Genomic DNA, 25,275 nt, shown 5'->3' on the forward strand with positions numbered 1-25,275 from the left:
CACTGGGTGATGAGCTTTCTTGAAAATTCGAACCGTGCTGCTCGATGAGCGTTGCTTATGGACTTTGCCGTAGAAGCTGTCCTATGCTTTTTCCCCTTATGTCTGCGTATCAGTACCCCAGACTGTAGCAGTCTGGGCCCTCACTTGTTGTTTGAATCCAATTCCTTCCATCTAAACAGGGAGCAATGTTGTAGTTGCATTACAACCATCAAGGCTTATTGGTTAAGGGTAGTAATCTCCATGCCTTCTGCTAAGAGTAGTAACCGCCACACCAGCAAGTTACCCCCGTGCACGCTTTCTTCATTTCCATTAGGACTAGTGTTTTTACTGAAAAACGTATATGATATTTGTGAACTTATATTGTACTGTTGGAATCCACTGAGTGGTAGATCGGAATCCAAATGTCCTAAATAAATGTTTATAAAATAGGTGGAGAAAATATGCGCTCTCTTGCATTGGAAATAGTTGCATGTACTTCCGGAGAAGAACTATACTGTATTTTATAAACTGTGAGCTCCCACCAGATTATAAAATACTAGCATAAACCTCCACCTGTCCCCTCATGCGTGCAAATGCTGTGTCGTATTGGGAGAAAAGACCCACAAACAACCTTAAAAAAACAACTTGCTGTGAGAAGAACAATCAGTACCATAATTTAAAAGCTGAAGGAGCTCACGGACAAGGAATTACCAGGTACTGCAGTTTAAAAAAAACTAAATCTTGGTTGCTTGTGATACAGGTAGGACAGGAGTAGGAGTTTTTGTTTTGTGAATGTTTAACATTTCAAAATAAAAACTAAAATCTGCAAAGGAAAAGAAAACAAGAGTAAATATCAATAGAAACAGAACATGACCTACGGTAACTGAGAATTGCCTCTGCCTGCTTGAGACAGAAAACAGAGAAAGGAGCTCGAGTAGGGTCCTAGGTCCACTTACCATTTCAGACAGAAAGTTCTAGATTTTTCCTGTTGCCACCTGCTGACCGGCAGAAATAAACCCGAGGCTGCAATATGAATATTTTTATGTGAACATCCACGAGTCCTTTATTACTATTCACCTATTAGATAATCCCTTCCTTCTGGACCGTTCTAGACAAAAATCAGTGAAATAGTCAATTAACCTCTGGAAATACCCACAGTGCCTGACAGTAATCCATTTTGAAAGGTAGAACATAAATTTAAAAAAAATAGTTATGGTGTTAGCTTATATTTGGGACCCTTTTACTTCACAGCCACTGGAATCATATATGAAGGGTAAAATCAATGAAGGCGGCAAATAATTAAAAAAAAAAGGTTAATTTTATGCTCCCAGGTGCAGACACAGCTTGGTAATGGTTAAGCCAATTGGTTGTCCATCATTAAAAAAAAAAAAAAAGCTTTGGAAAATGCAGCATTTTATATTTCCACAGTATGGGGGCCGATGCAACACCATGCGCATAAAAACGTGCATCCAAACTGGTCGCCCATTGTTTGAACACGCACATCCACCTCTCTGGGGCGCCCGATGCAATAACCCAAATGAGCTGCCACACTAAAACAGACGCGCTAGGAATACACTGTGCGCCCCTAGCGCCTTCTTGGCATTGGGTGCCCAGGAGACGTGGCTGCGTGCAAGTTACCAAAGCGGACACTCAAAATATGAGCGTCCATTTTATCCCGCGGCAGCGAATTTACCGGCACAATATTCATGCACAATATACAAAGCCTGGAACGTGAATCTTGTGCGCCAAGAAATGTCTTTTTTTTTCAGTCAAGCCTTTTTATTTTTTGTGATGCTGCTTTCGGTGGTTCCTCCTACTTAGTATTGTGATGATGGCAATTAGGAGGAACCCCAGTAAAACAGTATTTTTTTTTGTTTTTCAACATACCTTTTGACGCGTGGCAAGACTTTATGCCTGCTCCGGGGCAGGCGTAAGATATGACAGGTTAAAAAGTGCGCCTCGTGTGTTCGGCGATTTTTTTTTTGCATCGCGGAGTAATAGTTAATAGCCTCATCCTCATGGCATTTACATGTGATAAGCGCTATTAGCTACACCTTTTTTTGGACGTGCATTTTGGATGCGCTGATCCCCTTATTGCATCGGGGGTTATGCAACGCATGTCCAACCCCTTGCTAACCTGTGCGCTAGGCTTGGCGCACTTCAATGCATCAGAGGTATGAACAGCAAAATTGACATCACTGAAGAATTTCTGCTGTTTGAAACGATGAAAAGTACAAGAGGAGTTGATTTGTACAAGGCACTCTCTACCTAGCTTCAAACAAGTTAGGTAGAGAGTGGATCAAGCTAGGTAGAGAGTGCCTTATACAAATAAACTCCTCTTGTACTTTCCATCGATTCAAACAGCAGAAATTCTTCAGTGATGTCGTTTACCGTTCATACCTCCTACTGTGTATGTAAAACTGCCCCCCTCCTAAACCTATCCCACCCCCCAAACTCCATTGCATACTAATGTGCATTGTGCTATTTAATGCACACGTTACGGCATTAATCAAGTGCGTTAGGGCCTTAATGCTAGCGCTGAGGCCCTAACGCAAAATGATAAAATGACCCTGTATGTTTGTCTTGATTAGACTGCAAGCTCCGTGGAGCAGGGCCCCATCTCTTTTGTGTGTGCCTGCACAGCGCTATGTATCTCTAGTAGCAACTTAGAAATGATTAATAATAGTGGTAGTAGTGTGTGCTTCCACCACCTCCACTGAAAGGCTAGCTCTATGCATCCAATATCCCTTCTACGAAGAAGTTTCCAAGCGTTACAAACAAACAAACAAATACTTCACTAGAGCCTCAAATCATGACCTCTTGTTCTAGAGCTTCCTTTCCACTGAAAGTTCTGTGCTTTTTGTGTAGTATTTATATCTTTGACCTCTCTGTATCATCCTCCGCCTCCCTTCACTATTTAAAACCCTTAACTCTCGTGTCACAAGGCTTTGGGTGCAGACCTTGCACCGTTTTGGTAACCCTTCTCTGTACTGAATCTGCAGACCAGCTGAAAACGTACGGCACCTAAAACATAGCACACGTGCAATATGGAAATTCAACGAGACTTGATGCAATGTATTCATCAGAGCTTCATAGGTACAAACACAGAAGTTTTGATTTTGTATTCAATTTTATATCAGCAGTAGAAAAGAAAATGGTGGGTGAAATGAGTGTGCCACATAAAAGTGCCATCATGACAAGTAGACGGGAACACAAACTGGAACGGCTTTCCAGGAAGGCCAAAGAAAAGATGGTTTTCCTTTAGGACAGTGTATGAACAATATATTTATGTATGCTAATTATGTTACAAATTATTTACAAATAAATTACAGCAATTGTAGGACCACCCACATCTGTGCAAATTGCCATTGGGCTAAAACACAACTAGCCCGATTCCTGCTTTCTGTTACACGACGTACTTCAGCATATTCTTCTCTTCCATGGGGAATGACTTTGAAATGCTGTCCAGTGCTCACATGGCATTAGTACTTGAAGTAAGTGAACTTATGCACGGTAAAGAAAGATACATCTTGCAGCAACATGAAAACTATACATACATTTTTACATCCATTCATATATCTATAAAAATAATAAATATCACGGATTAGTCAGATGCTTTTATATCTGTGGTTCTTAACCCAATCCTTGGGGAAACATCCAGCCAAGCTGGTTTTCAGGACATCCACAATGAATCAGCATGAAATAGATCTGCATACAACTCTCTCTCAAGCATATTCGCTGTGGATATCCTGAAAACCAAACTGGCTGGGCATGTCCTGAGGACTGGATTGAGAACCGCCGAGATATTTGTTTGGAACACGCACATAAAAGGTAATTTTTTTTTTAATGTATTCTTTTTCCAGTTTTGCTACTTTAAAGGACGCAATCCTTTTTTTTTTTTATACCTTGCACAATCTCAAGCTTTTGTTCAATACAGTACGTAAAAAAGAGTAGCAGTGAAAAATGTCGATGGCTAGCGAGCGCAGATCTCATGACAAGTGTTTTAATTTCCCGTATATCGTCTCAAAAAAATCTCATGGTAACCGCCAACCTGACTAATGGGTTTTAGTGAAATATAATCCAGGCTCAATGGGGAAACATTAGCTTGTGGCACATGCACAGCTTTTGAAAGTGAAATAGCAGCTCCATACTGGAGAAGTATTGATCACCAACACATATAGCAATGCTGAAATATTAGAAATTATGTGTCCATTAATAACAGTGCTTTAACATACATCTGGCCTGAACTTCATTCCTTGAATTTACTTCCTTAAAAAATAAAATCTTCTCCTGTAATGTAGTTTTCTGTTTTGGAGAAAAAAAAACGCATTTGATTAATCAGATTGGGTTTTTCTCTTGTTTGTAAGTCTACACTAAACGCTTGTTATTTGATGTCCATTTGGTGGGTCCTTCCACCGCCCTGTATTCCAGATCAACCATTATAAAGTGCTTCATATTTCAAACTGAACGATATAATATCAAAGAAAATAAGTCTATCAACGATGTTATAAGCAAATTGCCAAGTTACATAAACACAGTGAGTTTTTGCGAAGAATTACAGCTGGAGGTCGAAAAGCCGAAAGAAATGGCCATCAAGTGCTCGGTAAAAAATTGTGCGTGATAACATTGTGTGTGTTTGTGTGGGGTTTGTTTTTTTTTTGCTTTTGCCAGCAAACATTCCGATTCTAAAGCAGCAGCGCTTCAAAAGATGCAAGTTATAGCAGAAAACCCTGTACTGCTTTTTCCCTGCTTGCAACACCTTGCAAGGAGGGAAAAGCAGAATGGCAGGACCAAAATGTCATTGCCTGTATTTCAAATAGTCGTCTGTACACACTACACTGAAAAATATATATATATATATTTTTTTTTTTGAGAGAGAATAAAATTGTTAATTCAGTTTTCTAGCTGTAAAACGTAAGCACCAGAACAACAGTTCTTTTTGGATACTATTACAACCAGTTCTTCAACAAATTACACCTCAGTTACCTGTTCTGTTATCCAGTTTTTGTCGCAATGTCCAGAGATCGAGGTGAGATTGCAGTATCTGAATCTGCTGAGCTCCAGCCTTTAAACTGAGAAGCTTTTTCAAAAGGCAATACCTATTCAGATCCATTACTTTACTTTTCCATCGTGATTTGATAGTTCGTGCACAACAAACGACTCCCCCTTTCATTATAACTCTCTTGTGCAGTACTTGGTTGTCAAAAGTACATACATATATATGCTGGGATTTTTTATCGTACAACTGAACAGGAAGAACGCATGCCGAGCGTAGGTCGCAGTCCAACATTCAAACGTCTACAGAAAGTACTAAAAGTTCGCAGCAAAGCGTGGTCAGGTCAGCCCTTGATATCCGAGAAGCTGGTGGTGCTGGCGTTACAACTCTCGCTGCAGCTCGACGAGGTGCTCAGAGTACCGGAGCACGTACCCGATTCTGCAGGAAAAAAAACAATACAAAGTAAATACACAACATCAAGACTAACCTTCGCAAATCTGCTGCGCGGACAATCCCGTGCCTGCATTAAAATCAGCTAAGCACGGCGCCTGCACCCAGAGACCCCCTTACCAGAGCTACTCAACGAATGAGCAGATTTCGAGTTGCCCAGAAGGGCCAGTAGGTTGCCGGCTGGGACCCAGGCCTCTTTGCCAGTGTTCAGATTCTTTACATACCTAAGTGAGAAATGCACGGTTAAAACAAGCCTGTGAACGCCAGATGTTGAGGAAGAAGAGCTACTGGGTAGATTCTTAGAAACGAATGTTTCGTGTGCAGCGACGAATGGCTCACTTACCAGATTCCCTCCTCTCCCTCGTGAATCAACTGCACCGTGTCTCCACTTTTCACAGCAAGATCCTCCGAATCGCGTTTCTCAGGGTCGGCCACCACAGTATATTTTCCAGGAGTCTGAAAGCAAAAAAAAGGCAAGCTCTGTGAGCTTTTACGATCACGTTAGTTGACTAAAGCCGTGATTCCTAATCTTTTGATGGTGTGGCAAACCCAACGTTGGGATCAGTTTCCCGTGACACACCATCACTATTCCTTCCCTCCCCCAACAGCGCACACTGGCTTCCTCACGTCCCCGTTCCTCCTGGCATCATTATTTTGCCTCTCACCCACCCTCTGGCATCACCACCATCCCTCCCAGGTCCCTGGCATCACCACTAGCTTCTTCATAGCCCCACTGGCATTACTTTCCCTTTCCTCCCCTCTGGATGGTCTTCAGCTGGCAAAAGAAATCTGGTGAGCAGTGGTAGTTACCTGCTCCTTCCTCCTCCTCTGCTGGTTTCTCTCTTAAAGTCAGAACTGTGTGGGGCCTGCAGGTCTCACGAGACCATGGGGCCCCGCATCGCTCTGTTCAGAAGGACGCTGACAGAGGAGGCAGTGGCAACAGGTAAGGACGACTGCTCACCTAACTCCTCTTGTCAATGGAAGGCCATAGTGCAGGGGACCAGGTGGATGAGGTAGCGGCGACTGTGAGCTACCCTGTCTTCCCCTCTGCAGGAGGCCAAAATTTCGCAGAACACCCCTGTAGCAAACTAGTTGAGATTCTTTGGATTAAAGCAATTTCAATTTATGTGGTCCTTCCCACTGCTAGTGATTTACTTCATGCGTGTTCTCCGATAACTTTGCAAGGGCTCCGACTCTGATCGCACAAATGAAAAGGTTGTGCTTTTTGGCCATTAGAGACTATTCTGGGTAATAGTTATAGCACAGAGCTGCAAACCTGGAGACTCAATGAGATCTTGGTAGAGTCGTATAACCGTAAACACAGATTTAGAAACTTTTTTTTGGGTTGGGCCATTACAGCATCTAAAGGTTTTGTATAAATATTACTGCAAGTCAGCTTTTTCTTCACTTATTTCTTTTCTCAATCTAAAAGCTCACTGGTATAGCACACTCCTCCTCCTCCTCATTCTCCCTCCCACATTTGGCCATGGCGAACAACAGGTGCAGTACGGCCAGACCTCCTGAGAGGTGAGCAGCAAAGGAGCACTGTCTAGGTCACCACGGATGGTAGAAAGCTAACCAGTTTTCAGTCAGAGAATCTGGTGGATCTGACTCTTCAACTTTGGGGCACCTGGCAGCAAATAAAAGCTTCTCTTGTACATACCTGCCAAATATTTTCATTCACTTGTTTTTCGTACATTATTTTGCAAATACGAATTTTATAATGTTGTGTAAAAACAAAAGCATGCATATACAATCTATTATCTTATATATGAATACAAGTACGGGCTAACAAAAAAACCCAACAAAACATGCAATGATCTCAAAGATGTATCTTAGTACAGTCTCAACTATGTCCTGGAGGCTGGGTTTTCAGGATAGTCACAATAAATATGAATGAGAAAGATTTGCAAACCAATGGGTCTCCAACATAAGCAAACCTATGCCAAAAACAAATCAAAAGTAAAAATCACTGAAAAGCAACCATCCAAAAAAAAAAGGCAGTAGTACTGAACAAATTCAATAACTTAATTGAATTAAAAAAACAAACAAACTGAAAAAAACAACCTACTAAAGCATACTTGAAGCTATTTCATACATATTCATTACTAATAGCCTAAAAACTGGACAGGTTATATAGATGTCTCTGGGACACACTTGGGAACTACTGCAGTACAGTCCCCTGGTTAACACTTAACTTATATTTATCTAGCCACTAGCAATTATATTTCATGATGATGTACCAAGGTATCCATCATGAAATTCATATTGAAAAAAGTAAAACAAAATTAAGCACCAAGACGTTACACATGGGGGTAACCTGCATGGAACGGCAGTTACAATCCTTATCAGAACTCATGGGTGAAACTTGCACAGAAGGGTAGATACTACCCTTAACAGAAGGCATGGGGGTAACCTGCATGGAACGGCAGTTACAATCCTTATCAGAACTCATGGGTGAAACTTGCACAGAATGGTAGATACTACCCTTAACAGAAGGCAAGGGGGTAACCTGCATGGAACGGCAGTTACAATCCTTATCAGAACTCATGGGTGAAACTTGCACAGAATGGTAGATACTACCCTTAACAGAAGGCATGGGGGTAGCCTGCACGGAGCAGCAGTTACTACCAGAAGCAAACTGCTGGGCAGACTGGATGAACCATTTGGTCTTTTACCAGCTGTCATTACTATATTAAATACTGATTTGCTGTCCAACAGTTCATACCTAGAACATTGCGAGGCTCTGCCTGCAGCCTGTCATCATCATTCAAAGCACTTCGGTGTATGGTGTTAGACAAGATAATCTCTAATCTACACCTCCCATAAAAGCAGAGATTATCCATCCACTACCTCTTTATTTTAAGGTCATCATTTTCTTCATAAGAACATAAGTTACTGGGTCAGACCAAGGGACCATCAAGCCCAGTATCATGTGCCCAACCAAGTCACAAGCACTTCGCAAGTACCCAAACATTAAGGGGTCAATTTAAAGACCTGCGCGTGTCCATGTGCGCGCTGTTCCTGCAGGAAACCAACCCTAACCCTATCCTTCCGCCATCTTGGGCCGGGGAAAATGTTCTGGGCTGCAGGCGCGCGCTTCCCCAGGACAACGTCGAATGGCCCACCCCCCACCCCGCCCAGAACATTTCCCCTGGCCCAACCCTTTGTTTGGGCCCGGACACTTCAGCACGTAACGGGGGTCACGCGCCTGGCTGGGCTGTTTGTAAAATGTGCGCGGTGCACACAAGGCCCAGCCACACGCATAACCCCTCCAAGATTTGACTAAAGTTTACAAGCAGTATGAATCCATTCTCTCCCAAGAGCTTACGGTAACTCTGGCGTGGATGCATAGTGGAGAGTTGCTGACTATTTTCTTGTCAACATGAATTTTCTTTTTCTGAAGAGAGTTTACAGGGCACTGAAGAGAGCTGACTTAGCATATCAGCCCCAAGGTTATAAAATTGTACACCTGCTTCTTCATGTTGAGATGCTGGCTCCTATGGCATTGTGTACAGTACGGTAAATGTTAAATCAGTGGAAAATATTCCAATTACAAAACCCTAAAACTGAAGTTTGGAATGCACCAGTACATAGGAAAGAAGTAAAATCCTTTAAACAGTTTATAATATTTACATAATTTATATTTGGGGGGGAAAAAAGTGTTTATGGTCAGGAAAAAAAAACATCTATCCTGAGGTCAGAATGGAATTTCTTAAGGATTCTGAAGCACAGGATCAGAGACGGACTGAAAACGTGGACCCGTGGATCACAAAGCATGCGATGATGTGGACAAACACCCAAGACTATGTTTGCAGAATTGTGATGAGAACCCAGAAATATGGATGAAAATTGCACATTTCCTTGGGTTATACGGTGATAGTGACACAAACAGTGCAATGTTGGTAACTTCATGGACATAGAGCAACGTTTCAAAGGGCAACTTTTTTTTTGGTTCTCTCTCTATCACATTTTGCTGACCCCGTATGGCCTGAATCCTTAACATTTCTCCCCATAGACACATCATGGGAAAAAAGCCTTAGCAAATCCGTCTTTTATGGACTGTAATAGCACATATCCAGTATAATGATCTTGCTTTTAGCAAAAAAAAGCAAGGGATACATTGCACAAATTAATGTGTCTTCCCCTCAGCAGGTGTAAAATACACAGACTGCTTTGTCATATTTTAAACATGACCCATAGAATTGGATGAAAAATGCTTCCCACTTACTAGCTTTTTATCGCCTCCTCCTTCGTCTTCTGCGTCGGAAGAATTAAGAGGGTCATCGGCGCTAGACCAACCATCATTGTTCTCTTCGGAGGCATCAAGCGATTGGGATGTCCTGGACCAGCCTAACAAGGAAACAATTCTAGAATTACAAACTTGGCTACGACTTTGAAAACCAAACCACATTTAAAGCGATGACTAGAGCAACTGAAACATTGAGCAGGATTTGGGGATGCATCCTTTATTATACTGCTAAATACGGTAGATTCATTCAATCAGCTATTAATATTCACTATACAAAATTCATGCTTGTTTTTGTCACATTCCTATATTCGATTATATTGCTGTGCAAAATTTCAAGTAAAATCTTAGCAGATCCTACGCAAGGCAGAACTTCTAGGAGAGATGAATATATTTTTTTTTAATTTGAACAATCATGTGTCAAAAAACCACCTGCAAGCTATTTTTTTTGAACTGCAAAAGGACTGTGATTCAATAAAAGTCAATGCTGCAAAATGCCCAGATGGAATCACCTTTTTGTATCACGATAATTACATTCAAAATTATTACTGCATTTCTATTTTACAGTAGCGCTATACAGAGGATTCTGCGAAAGTTCTGCAGAGCCAAAAGATACCACAGCCTTCTGTTAAAGGAAATGTGAATTTGTTGCTGTGGGTTTCATCATCAACATCATAATGGATAACGCCAAGAATTTTCATTCCCTCAAGATCATAAACCAAATAGCACTTAATCTTGTTTTCGAAGCGACAAACGGGTATACTGAGATCTTGTCCGGGGGTGTTCATTTTTTTTTTTGGGTGTTAAGGCTACGGTGTGTAAGGGTATGAGCCTGGGCCTTCACAAGTTAATGTTAGCACCTGCTCTCCTCAGATGAAACTTTCTTTGAAAGAAGAGACTAGAGGGAGACACAACGAGAGTGTGCACAACCACATTAAGTGTAATATGAAAATGAAACTTCACTCTAGCTTTCAGCAACGAATCTACTCAAATCGATGTCGTACAGCAATAAAAGTAAGCTCAGTTGTAGTCTGCAGGTTAGATACCCCCCCCTTCACAACCAAACAGCACAGAATGAGTTGTCATTTCAAATAAGAAGGCTGTGTTCGGTTTCAAGCAGTGACCACACAACATGCATTTTCAAAGCAAACCAAACTCTCCTAACAAGCATGCTATCTGCTGAGGCCAAAAGATCCTTCGGACGTAAGCAAGGATGTCCGATTACTGCTGCAGCTGGGCTAACTGGGATTTACATTTATATTTTACTTATGCTGTATGTGTTTCGGTACATAGCTAACTGCCGTTAAATGCATTTTCAGACACAGTAAAACACGACAGAAAATAAGTCCCGGAAAACAATATTTCCACATCGCAGCTAAGATGTCATATGTAGTTTCCCCCCAATTAAATATATCTGTTTTACATAAATCTCAAACGCTTGTACGGCACATATTCAACTTGAAAAGCCATAGCCAATGTGCTACCAAGTTCCGGCCCCCCAAAATGGCAAAAATAATACTGTTACCTAACAGAGTGGTATTTTAAATTTTACACGGTGAAATGTACAGAATGGATATGCCAATGTAGGGACGCACTAATCAAATTTAATAAATACAGATGACAGTAATGCAAATGAAAACAGAAATCCCTGCTCAAAACAGTTTATTATTTGAGGTGAAAAAGAGGGGGGAGTTATAGCTATCTGCAGTCGTGGCACCTAGTGGCCAGATTTAGAGTTCAATATTGCAGAACTCCAGATGGAGCCCTGGTGTACGGCCCCTGGCCAAGCAACATCCCTGCAATGAGTGAACTGCGTAAGGGCCTGATTCATCAAGGCATTGCCCCCTAGACACAGAATGGGAGAAATGCCTTAGGCTCTAATTGGGAGGGGATTTATTAGAATAGGGATAAAAAAAAATCACAGAGTAGCTGTAAATAAAGGCTTATGGTGCCACGGTAGATCCTAGCTCTGATTTCATCTACTGCTGGAAGCCCAAACGAGCAGGAAACTGCAACGCCAAGCCCCCCATTCACCACCAAAAACAAACAAGATTTGCAGGAAGGTTTTCAAAATCAGGTTTTGCACAGTTTGTCTAACAGCATAAGATTTACTAGTAGCTTCTTAGCCAAAGCCTTTTCTGTATCTGGAAGGCACACACCGCACAGAGGGTGCAGCCTCATGTGATGCTACAATATGACCCATGCCGCTTGTGGAAGCAAATCTATTTCCAGGCAGCATTCAGCAGACGGATTCATTTACTGCTTAAAAGCATGGTGCTGAAAAATAACTCTGAATGAAGGAGCAGAGGCAAAATGGGGGTTTGCAGAAAAGAAGATCACCATCTCACAATACAAACCTTACTATGTGCAGTGTGTAAAGCCAAACTATTTCAAGCCACAGCATAACACAGATAATAACTTCACTGCACACCACACTGGGGTTACCCTTGTCTGCGCTGGGCTGCTGGGACAAGGTTAGAAGTGCTAAGCCATTTAGCTCTGGCCAGCACTGGATTTGCATCTGTGAAAGAACTGGCGATAAGTTCCCATTGGATCACAAAACAAAATCCACTTTATTTTAATCTTACGTCATATCAATGATGGTCTTTTGAGGTGATCATACCTTAAGTTACTTTTATTTTTGACCCTTTAGACAGACAGTGGAAAAGTAAAACTCACTTTCGTTGCTGCCCTAAGGAATAACAAGAGCAGCCTAGGGTTCAAATCCTGCCACTGGCTACTTTGTGACCTTGGGCTAGTCACTGCCTCATGTACAAACCAAGGGCCTGATTTCCTAAGGCTTTACTTTCATTCTGTCTCTTTGGGGAAAATTACTTACTCGTAAATGAACCTCTTAGATTGTGAGCCCTCTGGGAATAGCACCTGCTTTGAAAGGTGGAATTTAGATTAAAAAAAAAACAAAAAACCAAGGTAGGGTGAAATTCTATTTTGACTGACAAGAAAATTCATCTGAATATTTTTTTACCTTTCCAGATAAGAACACTTGTGAAAATTAGGTCTCAAAATATGATACATGATCAACTTGGTGACAGAAACTAGAAATAATGTTTTATCCTGGCACCAGTTCTACCCTGACAAGGAACATTAATACAACTAGTAGTTCCACAAAAAGAATTACACAGGGCCATGCTTGTGCCTAATTTTTTCTTCTCAAATATCCAAAATCTACATTGAAATCATCCTCTGGATATGAGGTTCAATTGGTATCTGAATTTACGTGTAAAATCTTCTTTGTGGTATAAATGATCATCTGCCTGTGTCACTTCAAGTATATTGGTATGACTAAGCGTATGATGCAGACTCGCCTCATCGAACATCGAAGTTATCTAAGAACTAATAAACTTGAGGCACCTATGGTTCCTCATTTTTTGGAAACAGCTTATGATTTTGAGATATAGTGGACTATTTTAGAGTTCATTCCGCCACATTGGCGTGGTGGTAATCATGTAAAAACACTGAGACAACGTGAACAATATTGGACCTTTCGTTTTCAAACAAACAGTTATCCCTCATGGGTTGAATCGCGAAATTAAATGGACTGCTTTTTTGTAATGGAATTCTTCATTGCTTGTGACGTCACACTGACGTATTGGTCGGTTACCTTTAAATAACTGCACATGCTCAGTGCAGAGTTTAAATGGTTGCCTGACAAAGTATGTCGCCCATTTCTTTAGCGTGTTATTTATTTATTTATTTATTTAGCAGTTTTTTATACCGACCTTCATGGTAGATAACCATATCGGATCGGTTTACATTTTAACAAAGGGTAAAACTGAGGTAACAATTCTGGTAAATAATAGATAACAGGAAAAGGAATAAGTCAAAGTTACAATCAACAAGGTATGGAAAACTTGGAGGCTTAAAGACAAGCTGGAAGGAAGATAGAGGCAGGTAGAATAAATATAACATGATACGAATAGTTTAACGGGTTAGAGCATATGCTTTAACCAGGAAATGCCAGTGTCCATTGTTCAGGAGGAAGTGTGTCAAAGTCCTTGTAAGAAGTGAGGCTTAAACTAGTGATTATCCGGTGGTTCTGGGAAGGCTTGGTGAAAGAGCCACGTCTTTAGTCTTTTTCTGAAGGTTAAGAGGCAGGGTTCCAATCTGAGATTTGCTGGGATATTGTTCCAGATAGCTGGGCCTGCAATTGAAAAAGCTCTGTCTTTGGTCGTAGAGAGGCGAGTGGCTTTAGTAGGGGGAAATTTCAGAGTGCCTTTGTGGATATCTCTCGTTGGTCTGTTAGAGGAGTGGAGTTTGAAAGGGATATCCAGGTCGAGTTGGAGTTGCTGATGGAAGGTTTTGTGTATTAGGGTAATAGATTTGTACAGGATTCTGAAATTTACTGGTAACCAATGTAGGTTTCTGAGGACGGGGGAGATGTGTTCACCGCGGCTGGTGTTGGTCAGCAGTCTCGCTGCCGCGTTTTGTAACATCTGCAGTGGTTTGGTGGTAGATTTAGGGAGGCCTAGAAAGAGGGCACTGCAGTAATCTATTTTGGCGAACAGAAGAGCCTGGAGGACTGTCCTGAAGTCTTGGAAAAATAAGAGTGGTCTCAGTCGTTTCAAAACCTGTAGTCTGAAGAAACTGTCTTTGGTAGTTGTGTTGACCATTTTTTTAAGGTTTAGACGATTGTCTATTATTACCCCAAGGTCTCTAACGTGCGTACAGGTGATGTGAGCATTGTGCGGTGAAGGTGGAGGAAGATTGTTTTCATTTGAAGAGATGAAGAGAAGTTCCGTCTTTGAGGCATTGAGGACCAAGTTTAAGCTGTTGAGTAGATTAGTAATGGATAGAAGACAGTTATTCCAGTAGGTGAGAGCTTTTGAGATGGATTCTGTTATTGGGATTAGAATCTGTACATCATCTGCGTACAGATAGTGAATTAGGTTGAGGTCTGTCAGTAGTTGGCAGAGGGGGAGGAGGTATATATTAAAGAGGGTTGGAGATAACGAGGATCCTTGTGGTACGCCAAGGGAAGATTTTGTTAGAGGTGACTCCTTGTTATTGATTTTGACTTTAAAAGTCCTATTGCTGAGAAAGGACCTGAACCAGTTGTGGGCTGATCCGGAGATGCCGATATCCTCAAGGCGCTCCAGGAGGATGGTGTGGTTGACTGTGTCAAATGCCGCCGAAATGTCTAACAGAACTAATAAGAAGGAATGTCCTTTGTCTAATCCCATTATAATATGGTCTGTAAGCGAAATGAGGAGGGTCTCCGTGTTGCGTGATTTCCGGAAGCCATATTGCGAGGGGTATAGGATCTTATGGTCCTCTAGATATTCTGAAAGCTGGGTGTTTACCAGTTTCTCTGTAAGTTTGGCAACGAAAGGTAGATTGGAGATGGGTCTAAAGTTGGCTAGTACATTAGGGTCTAGATTGTGTTTCTTGAGGAGGGGCTTAAGAGAAGCAGTTTTTAGGCTGTCTGGGTAGCTTCCTTGAGTTAGAAGGCTGTTAATAATATTTGTTAGAGGTCCTGAGATTGTGTCTGGAATAAGCAGCAGGAGTCTTGATGGGATATTATCAGCCGGATGACTAGATGGTTTCTGTCTTTTTAGAATGGATTCAATCTCTTTGGTGGAGATTAATTCGAAACTGTCCAACTTAGGTTTAGCGAACAAATTGAAATTCTCATCTGATTTGAGAGGTGTTGTATTAGGAGGAAGGAGGGCGAGAGTATTTAGGATCTTCAGTTGAAAAAATGAGGCGAGTTCATTAGCCTTGGATAGAGCTTGTTCGTCTGGAATAGGTGGCGGGGTTGATTTAGTTATTTGTGTTACATAAGCAAATAGGGCCTGGGCATCATACTGGTAGTGGTGTATTTTGTTGGCGTAATATTCCTTTTTTTTTGTAGTATGCAGGTCCTATAGCGATGTAAGAAACCCTTGTATGCTGAAAGGGTAGTTGAGTTGGGGGTTTTTCGCCATCTATTTTCTTTATGGCGTAAGTCCTGTTTCATCTGTTTTAGTTCGGTGCTGAACCAAGGTTGATTCCCCCTTTTTTTTGGATTGATTGTTTTGGAGGTTATTGGGCACCATTTGTTTGCGACTGCTTCAGTAATTGTTTGCCAGGAAGATAGGGCTGAGTCGGGATTAGACAGGTCCAGGTTGGAGAGTTCCTTGGAGAGCTGCTCGCTGAGTATATCAGATGGACATGATTTCCTGAATTGAATGGTGGAAAGGTGCGGAGAGGTGTGAATCTGTTTGTGTGTGGAGAAGGATGATTCTATCAAGAAATGATCTGACCAAGGGATTGGGGTACATGTGGGATCAACCGTGCATGTGAATTTAGAGTTAATGAATATTAAATCCAGGATGTGACCAGCTTTGTGTGTGGGGCTGTTGATAGTCTGAGAGAATCCCATAGCAGTGAGGGTGGTGAGGAAGGCTTCGCAGTTCGCAGATCGCGGTATAGCGTCTGTATGGAGGTTGAAATCACCCATAATCATAGTTGGTAGGTCTAAGTTAATATGTTTTGCTATGGATTCTATGAGGGGTGAAGGGTCGGTTTCTAAAACTCCAGGAGGAGCGTAGACTAACAAAATTTGTAGAAGTTTTGACTTGACTAATCCTAGTTCCAATTTGGATTCAGTCTTGATGGTGTGAGCGGTCAGTCTGAGTTCTTTCTTGGAGGCTAGAAGAAGTCCGCCTCCTCTTTTTTTGTGTCTATGGAAGGTGAAAATGTCATATAACTGGATAGGTAGTTGGTTGGTTAAGGCAATGTCCGAGTTTTTTAACCAGGTTTCTGTGATGGCACAGATGTCTGGGTTGGAGTCCAGGAGGTAATCATTGAGGATGTGTGTCTTTTTAGTTAAAGATTGTGCATTGAGGAGTGTTACTGAGAGTAGCGTGAGGCCTAGAAGTTGGTTTAAAGTTCAAGACACGCTTCATTTTTATGAGTATGTTTGGTACATTTTGTGAAGCTGATATACGTATGTTTATCCCGATGTTGTGCCATTATATATATATATATATATTCTTTTGAAAATATCCTCCTAAAAATGTTATTTTTGTTTTAAAAAGTGACATTTCTGTGAGATACACCTTATTGCTGTTTGAAGAAGCTGTACCAGCAAACCCCTGAGGCAGCGTGAGCGAAACGTGATATCATGTCAGGTTATGCCAAACGGGAGGGGAAGTATCTCTTTTTCATTTAAAAAATTTAAAAATCTACAAAAAATATTGAAAGTATCTTTATGGACGTATGATTAAAGTGTACCCATAGCAGTGAAAAAACTGCAAGCTTAAAAATTAGCTCCAGTATCCGCAGGGTGGTCCCTAATAAAAGCTATGTTTGAATTGGTTGCTCTTTAAAAAAAAAAACATTTGGTTTTGAATGAAAGCATTTATACTGACGACTATTTTCTATAATTCATTGTAAGCACCACAGTAGGCTAATTTCGGCCTGCGGGTTTTGCATTTTCCTGGTTTAGGACATTAAAAACAATGGTCACTTCTACGTAGACAGAAATCAATAACAGAACACTCGGCATGCCCGGGAATCTTAGGCACACCAAGCAATAAAGGAATTCTTACATTTTCCAAATGTAATAGAGTAGCTTGTACGAGAGTATATGCAGTAATATAGTTTGACATTATCACATGCACCGGAAAACAGTGAGCAAATTCCCTTTCCTCTCATTACTTACTTGGATTTTTTCTCCCTTCCTGTACCCTCTCTTTACTTTTTTCTCTCCAGTCCTCTTCTTCCTTTGTCATCCACCAGCTTTGCTCACATAGTAGCATAGAGGGTAACTTTCAAACAACTCCATGTATCTGCATATATGGCCGCATAGAGATCTATGATAGTACGTTATATATACCCCTCAACATGCAGGCGTATGGGGACATATGAAGGAAGGGGGACATATGGCCCTATAGCAAGTGGAAGCAGGCTCCTCTTCAGCCTGGGAGTTTGGCACTGTCAAATTTGATGCCCTTGGTAGATATCTCTGCTTAAATCCAGGCCTGGCTCCCATCAGTGGTGCAGAAGCCTCCAGTCTGGGTTCTTGCTTTATTTGGCAAAGCAGAGCTTTGATCACTAGTATGGAGCTGCTGCCTTTCTAGCAGGTAGCTGAAGCTTCTTGTGGGACTGGACTGACACCATCTCAAGGAAAGGACCTTGTCCCCCCTCCCCCCACCTAGAAACCATAAATGCATTTCAAGAGTTTGGAGACCACACTTTGAGAACCACTGCTTCATGTTATTAAATATGACTGTATACCATGACATAATGAAGACTATTTCAATTTACTAGACCATACAAAATACAAAAATTAATCAGTTTAATTCTGACAGTTGTGGCCTCAAACACATGAAATTTAACATACCTCACACAGTGGGGAGGACGGAGTTAAGATGACCGCGTGAGAGGATACTACGTCTCAAGCTGTCTGAGTTTCCTCCTGTTTCGCCTTAAGTTTTTCCCACTTTGTATGCGATATGCCTCACAAGAGGAAGGGTAAAGTGCGGGTCTTCCCATCCGAACCCACTACCCCTTCAGACCAGCGAACCACCTGTCACTACGTGGTTCCTACCTCCGCTGGTGAGGCAGCAAGAGGAGCTCTCGCCGTGGGAAATCTCTGACCCCTCCTGACCCACGTTAGTTGCCGCTAGCTTCTCTTTCTCTGACGCCGGTGCCATTGGGACACTCTGCCATGAGGCAGTTCTGTCGCCTTCACCGGATGGGATCACCGATGATGTGTCCGAGTTGGTGTTGAGTTTGGATGGTGCCCTGGCGCAGGAGATCTCTGGGGAGAGAGGAGTTTTGGTTGGAAATTCCTCCTCTAGCCTCGCCATTGGGGAGAGCGGGTATTTCTGGAGCTCCTCTCCCAGTTTCATCGATGGTGAGTTCCAGTGCTGTTCAACCCAAAATAGAGTTTAAAAACCTGCGGTTGTAACTCTGGAGTCCCTTTGGGATCTTATGGCAGGAATGTCTTCGGTCTTCAATGTCTACTCTCAGCGTTTGGATTTAGTTTTGGGGAAACGTGATTCAGTAGCCCAAGATCACCAGCAAATCCTCCAAGAACATGCCTCATTTATATACAAACTCTTGGAGATGATGATAGAGGTGTTTAAAATCATGAGAGGTCTAGAACGGGTAGATGTGAATCAGTTATTTACTCTTTCAGATAGTAGAAAGACTAGGGGGCACTCCATGAAGTTAGCATGGGGCACATTTAAAACTAATCGGAGAAAGTTCTTTTTTACTCAATGCACAATTAAACTCTGGAATTTGTTACCAGAGGATGTGGTCAGTGCATAGTATAGCTGTGTTTAAAAAAGGATTGGGTAAGTTCTTGGAGGAGAAGTCCATTACCTGCTATTAATTAAGTTGACTTAGAAAATGGCCTCTGTTATTACTAGCAACGGTAACATGGAATAGACTTAGTTTTTGGGTACTTGCTAGGTTCGTATGGCCTGGATTGGCCACTGTTGGAAACAGGATGCTGGGCTTGATGGACCCTTGGTCTGACCCAGTATGGCATTTTCTTATGTTCTTATGTTCTAAAATAGCAGTTTTGCTTGACTGTACACATACATCAAGAAGATTGGAAACATTAGAAAATTCTTTAAAACACATGAACTCGTGGCTGCTGAACTTTCCTAAGGTTCTTGGAGAACTACCTTTGATTACCTTTAAGAAATACATGTCTGACGTGTTAAAGATTCCCTCTGATTCAATTCCTTCAGTTAGGAAGATTATTTTTCTCTCTCGAAGGCAAAGAGTATCTCAGTCTGAAATGCCTTTGGATAGGGGGAATATTTCTAATTTGTCTGAATACTTGGAAAGTTCTGATGTTGAATTGGTTGACAGATCAGTCTTACTTGTTTCTTGAGTCTGGTAATGAGAAATTATTTCAGGAATTTAGAAACTGCCTTTTTTGGGGGACAGGGTTCGTATATATCCTGACCTAGCTAGACCTACCCAATTGCGAAAGAAAGCGTTTTTTTGAATATGCGCTCAGAAGTTCTCAACTTAGGAGATGCTTACATGTTACGTTACCCATGTAAATGTATAATTACATTTCAAGAAAATACTTATATATTTTTTGTTCCTGAACAATTACATGAGTTTTTGAATGCTAGAATGTCAGTTCCTGCTACCAATGAGAGTGGATCATAATTATAATTATTATACCGGGATGGCTCATGTGTGATTACTGAAGTGAATGGTATTATCTTAGTTAACTCCTCTTATTTTCCTTCACCACTCCCCTCCTTCTCTTATGTTTCTATATGATGGATGAGAGATTGCTTCTGGATAATTATCCTATAATGTTTATTTGTAATTTAGATATTTTGTTCTCTCAGTTACTGTTACAAAGTTGTTACTTTGTTAAATTGTGAAAAATCTCAATAAATAAAAAAATTAAAAAAAAAAAAAAAAAGCACACAGTGAACATCCAACAAGAGCGATGAGACCCATACTTCCTAGCTATGAAAACATAACTCGTACGTCAGACAGTCTGGTAACCAATCAAATCATTTCTTTTCTCAGAACAGGTTCATAAACATCTACACAACAGTAGCAACAAGTAAACCTTAAATAATGCAATCATTTTCATTGGCATCTAAGAGAATGAGGAAAATGCCTCTGCCTGCCTTCTCATTAACAGCAACGTATTCCCCATTACCAATGTGTACAAACCAACAGCCAAGCTTCGTTCCACCCCTTTGGACATTCATCGCCTAAGCAGCAGAGGTCATGTGACATCATTAATAGCTAAGCTTGCTGCTAGTGCCTTTCAGTGTATTGCTCAATACGAGCTAGCATATGGGGATCTATAAAAACAGTAGATTAAAAGGTGCACATTCATGCCAACTTATTTCTAAAGGAGAGAGTCACAGTGCAACAATCTGGAATACGAAAGTTTGTAACACTACCTCTTAAACCAAAAGGAGTTGGATCACTCTTTACTTCGTGGCGTTTAACTTTTTTGTCTGGACTGGTAGGAGAAGCTGAAAGAGGATGAACAGGCAAAATCATAGAAGAGAAGAACAGAGGAAGAGTGAACAGTGCATGCATTACCGTGGACAGCACCTTTGAGTTTCAGCTGGCGTGATATGCTGGTCTCTGATAAATAAGCACTTTATTGGGGTTGTGGTTATTACTAGTTGGCAATTAGATTTTACTTTTATACGCTCAAGACCACTTTGACATGCATAAAGTGAAGGAACATATGTAAAACCCAGTTTTAAGTATGTAAATCCTTTTGAAAAGTTACCCGCAAAATTGTAGAATTTTTATTGTGGTTTCTCATGTTCATCTTGTCATTCTGTGGACTTAGCATGTCACAGCTTTAAAAAAAAAAATGGCAGATGTATTTAGAGATTTCAGTAAATATCAGCACTCACAAACTAGTCCTCTCCAGATAGAACTAACAACAGTTTAGGCAAAGCTATTGCATGATTAAAATAAAAATGTTATTTAGCAAGAAAAGTAGTAAGTATGTTGGTCTGTATACTCTGGGCCCTATCTACTGAGCATTTTCTCCCTTAAACCTTTTATATGTAGGCCCGGTGGATTTATAAATACAAAATAGCCACCAGGATGCAAGTTATTTGTTATCTTGAAGCCTTTTATTGAAAAGTAAACAGCTAACTTAGAAGCATACAAATTCTTAATTTAGCTTTTTTTTAAATAGGCAGTAAAAGTTTGCATCTGGAAGTGCTGAGGTAGAGGCTAAACAGAAATGCACTGTTTATGGCAAAAATATGTTCTGTTTTTCTTACCAGCAACGATGTAAGTAATCGGATTGATACAACAAGTTTTATTTTGTTCTGTATTTGTATGATTTCATTTGATGGAACTGTAAACTGTATTTTATGGTTGTACACTGCCTCAACTGACCCAATGGGTTTGGAAGGGTGGTCTATAAGTGAATTAAATTGATTGTAAATTCTGAATAATATATAACAGATAAGACCTAGAACAAAACGATGTCCAACACATAATCAGCTGTAAATGGACAAATCAAAACTGAAATGCCTAGATGTGGTGACCCACAAATTGTGGGAAACTGCTTGAGCTTCACAGCAGACCCTGTTGCTTTGCACTCGTTCTGGTTCCATCAACATTACATTTTGCTTTACAAATTAAAATAAACATTTCGGGCCAGCCCAATGGAGTGCGCAGTCCCTGAGGGGTGTGGTGGAGGTATGGAGCGTCTCTCCGCCATTGTTCAACGGGGAATACTTAGGGGCCAGATTTAGGACCCAACATTAGCCGGGTTTCAGAGGGAGCTAGGTTTTGTGGTCCCCAGCTGAGGACTGTTGATGAAGTAGCTTGGGCTGGGTTTACAAAAAACTCTGTCAAAACCCCTGGATGGTTGAGAAAGAAGGCTCATGGCATTGGATCTCAGCCCTGGTTCTAACTGAGCTGGAATTATAAAAGGAGCAGAAAGAAACCGCAGGGGGCAAAACAAACTATTTAGGGCCTGATTGATCAAGGGTTTCCTCCCATTCAGCGAATATCAAATCATGTAAATCCAGCAAAGCTAGAATGAGGTGCCACAAACCTCCTCCCACCAGCCTGCAACTTTTATAAGGGTCAGAGAGACATTATAAATAGGGCATTATTGCTTTTTAATAAGTAAAGAACTGCCTGCAATTAAGTTACAAAGAAATAACTTCACCTCAACACTCTGCAAATTTCTATACCACTCTGGGGATTCAGGACGCTACCTCAGCTTTACGGTGAAATTTGGTTGGAATTCAATGCATCTGACACACAGCATTACCCCCGTATTTATGTATTTTTTTAATCCTGTAAAGGGAGATTGTATTCGCACTTACTTTTTAGATGTGCTGGGATTGTACTTCTACTGTCTAAGCTACGTTGATACCTGATCCTATCAGAAGGGATCACTGGCAATGTCTGGCTTTTAGGTGTGAGAAGAAACATTGCTGTCAGGGCAAGCACGGGACATTAAGTGCTTACCACAGACCCGACTATCATTATTTAACAATCCACGCCAGAAAGAACTCAAAGGAAGTACGGTTAATATAGGCAGAAATAAAAGATTGCGAGGAAAAGCATATTTTCTTTAAAGAGCCAATGTAGTGCAATCAGGGGCGGATTTAGCAATAGACAAAGTAGGCAAGTGCCTATGAGCAGCTAGGAGTCACTCGTCCCACATTATCAGCTCAAGAACTATGTCATTTTGTGGCAGGGGGCAGGAAGGAATCCCAGGTCTTGCACCAGTGACCCTTGGAGCTCAGGGTGTAGACTCTCAGCATTAGCCACAGGACCAGCTAATCTTGAAACCCTTTGGAAATAATTACCTAGTCTACCTGGCAGGGGGTGGTCCGTGCCCTTGGAAGCTCCTGACTGGATGGGCCTTGAGCACGTTCTCTGATTGGAAACTGTGTTTCCTGCTCGAAACATCCTCGCTAGTCCCTGCTTGTGGAAATGCTGTCTGACTGGCCCCCCCGATTCCTGTGTTATGCCTGACGTCTCATCCATGTCGAGCCGAGAAGCCTCAACCTGCCTGTGCCCACCAAGGTATTCCATAGATGGCCAAGTCCCAGCCATGGTCTGCCCTTGTGGGCTGAACCTGTGGGAGATGGGCCACAGCGTCGGGTGAAAGTTACTGCCCGGGCACTGTGTAAGACGAGCTTGCCTCCTGCTTACCAAGACCCCATGGGCCTCCAGATTCCATCCTTGTCCTCCTTTGGAAGGAAGTCCCTGCAACACCTGACACAGGACGGGGTACAACCAGCTGTCCACATGCCTATGGGCAGCTGGGGGTAACACATAAATCCGCCACTGATTGCAATGCACCTTGATAAAAAGAAAGACAAACAAAAAATACCCCAGCTCCTAGCAAGTTCCAGAATTCTAAGAATGAAAGTAATAATAATAATAAATCTGACCCAAGAGTAATCCTGTTCCCAATAAGTAATACTTTTCACATTTCAACCATTAACTACCAAGACACTGAAGGGAGATGTTTTGTTCAGATTGTTTAAACAAATGCAATCTCCGGAATTATTTGAGTCACCGATGAATGCACCACTGGAAAGCAGGTGGCACTTGCCTTCCTTTTCATACATTAACGGTTCCAGAGAGATTGCCATAAAAAAAAAAAAAGCATCATCATCATAGCATAAACTGTTGAAATGTTAAAGCAGAGGACGAACACATCAACAAGCTACGTCGTCACCCTCAATTACAACAAATCACAGAAACTGAACACAATGAAGTAAAGAAAGTTCTAAGAGCCCTTTCTACACTACAGGAAATATCAATTCTTCACTGGAAAATAAATTTGTAGTAGGTGATTTAGGTTTACCTTTCTGATTTTTGAGGTTAGTAAAGCCCTGAAGCGTAAAGCGCTTTTTGGATAGTGCAGAGCATTCTGAGGTAGGACTAGTTACTGTATCATCTGAAATGGAGAGAGAAAGAGACAGAGAAAAAGGCAAAATGCGTGTGAGAATGACGGTCTTAAGAACCCGAATTAGAGCCCAAGAACAAGCTTCCAGAGGAGCAAGAGAAAGGCACAAGGATTGATTGATGCAACAGTTCGCCGAACCCTTCACAAGCGCTCAAGTTTCCACATGGGCTTTTCCTAGCTGAAGACAAAGACGCCAAGTAAATCCATTTGAGATGCATGAAGGCGTCCATCAGAGCGAATAGACCATGCAAATTAAACCACTACAGGAAGACGAAGGCGGCCCTGAACAAGCCACCTCATTGCGGACTGTGCAGAAAGATAAAATAGAGAACCCCCAAGCACACACCTTTTATTTATTTTCTTTTCCCTGTGCATGCCTTGAGATTAATTCAGGAAACGAGGAAGGCCTTACCTTTGCCTTTCTCTGGGTACTTTGGTAACACTACTGAGGTGATATAACTTTCTGGGCTTATGCTGGGATCGGTTTTCCTCTCTTCTAGTTTCCTGATGTTCCTTGATTGACTTCTCGAGGGACTGCCAACATAAAAGACACATGAGATGAAGCAAAGGTTTTCCTAGTGCTCTGTTGTTGAATGTTGGCACTTAAAGACGAGGCAACATTTGACATTGTTCCATTTTGCTTCACAGTTCAAGCACATGCATAATATATTTTTTTTTAAATGTAAAGCCTAACTACGTAGAACTCTTAATTCCAGAAGAGGCAACCCTAATTATATCGAATCTCAGAATTAATAAAAATTTATATTCATTTAATAAAGATTGTAAAGTGAGAAGGCAAACTACCCAGGTGAGATGCAATGTTCTAATTTTCAGATAAAAGATGCTTGACCTCGATTTGTATTTTATGTGAATAATGCAGGCAATAGATATGAAAAATGAAGCTTTCTTCTTTTTTTTTTTTTTTGGAGTTTCCTCCCGCTCCCTTGTATTTCCAGCTCATATCAGAACCTGGGCTGGGACTTGGCGCCATGAGCTTTCATCACAACTTCCTGGGGATTATTCCACCCCACTCTCAACATGCCGTCTGGGTCTTTGCAGTGACAGTCCTGGGCCTGGGACCATGCACCAGAGCTCCTTGCAAAACTCTAAATTCAGCCATCAGGTTTTACCTCCCCAGCCCCAACTAGCGAGGAGCAGAAGAATCAGGGATCGAACTGGAGACAT

General features: G+C 41.4%; 1 protein-coding gene across 13 annotated transcripts in view; it reads right to left on the bottom strand.

Moving 5' to 3' along the window:
* Positions 1–3,244: 3,244 nt before the first annotated feature.
* MCF2L (MCF.2 cell line derived transforming sequence like) overlaps positions 3,245–25,275 on the bottom strand; it is a 322,158-nt gene continuing 300,127 nt past the window's right edge. For 9 of the 13 annotated variants that reach the window (XM_029604679.1, XM_029604671.1, XM_029604670.1 and 6 more), the window contains 7 exons: positions 24,503–24,624; positions 23,989–24,081; positions 20,579–20,653; positions 9,657–9,778; positions 5,769–5,881; positions 5,546–5,649; positions 3,245–5,413 (listed from right to left, as the gene is read on the bottom strand). In XM_029604679.1, the coding sequence (XP_029460539.1) occupies positions 5,319–5,413; positions 5,546–5,649; positions 5,769–5,881; positions 9,657–9,778; positions 20,579–20,653; positions 23,989–24,081; positions 24,503–24,624 (724 nt within the window). In that variant the 3' untranslated portion in view covers positions 3,245–5,318. The remainder of the gene's footprint in view (positions 5,414–5,545; positions 5,650–5,768; positions 5,882–9,656; positions 9,779–20,578; positions 20,654–23,988; positions 24,082–24,502; positions 24,625–25,275) is intronic. The other 4 variants (XM_029604675.1, XM_029604674.1, XM_029604681.1 and 1 more) reach the window with 2 other exon arrangements.

The sequence above is a fragment of the Rhinatrema bivittatum genome, chromosome 5 (genome assembly GCF_901001135.1).
Source record: "Rhinatrema bivittatum chromosome 5, aRhiBiv1.1, whole genome shotgun sequence".
Classification (NCBI taxonomy): domain Eukaryota; kingdom Metazoa; phylum Chordata; class Amphibia; order Gymnophiona; family Rhinatrematidae; genus Rhinatrema; species Rhinatrema bivittatum.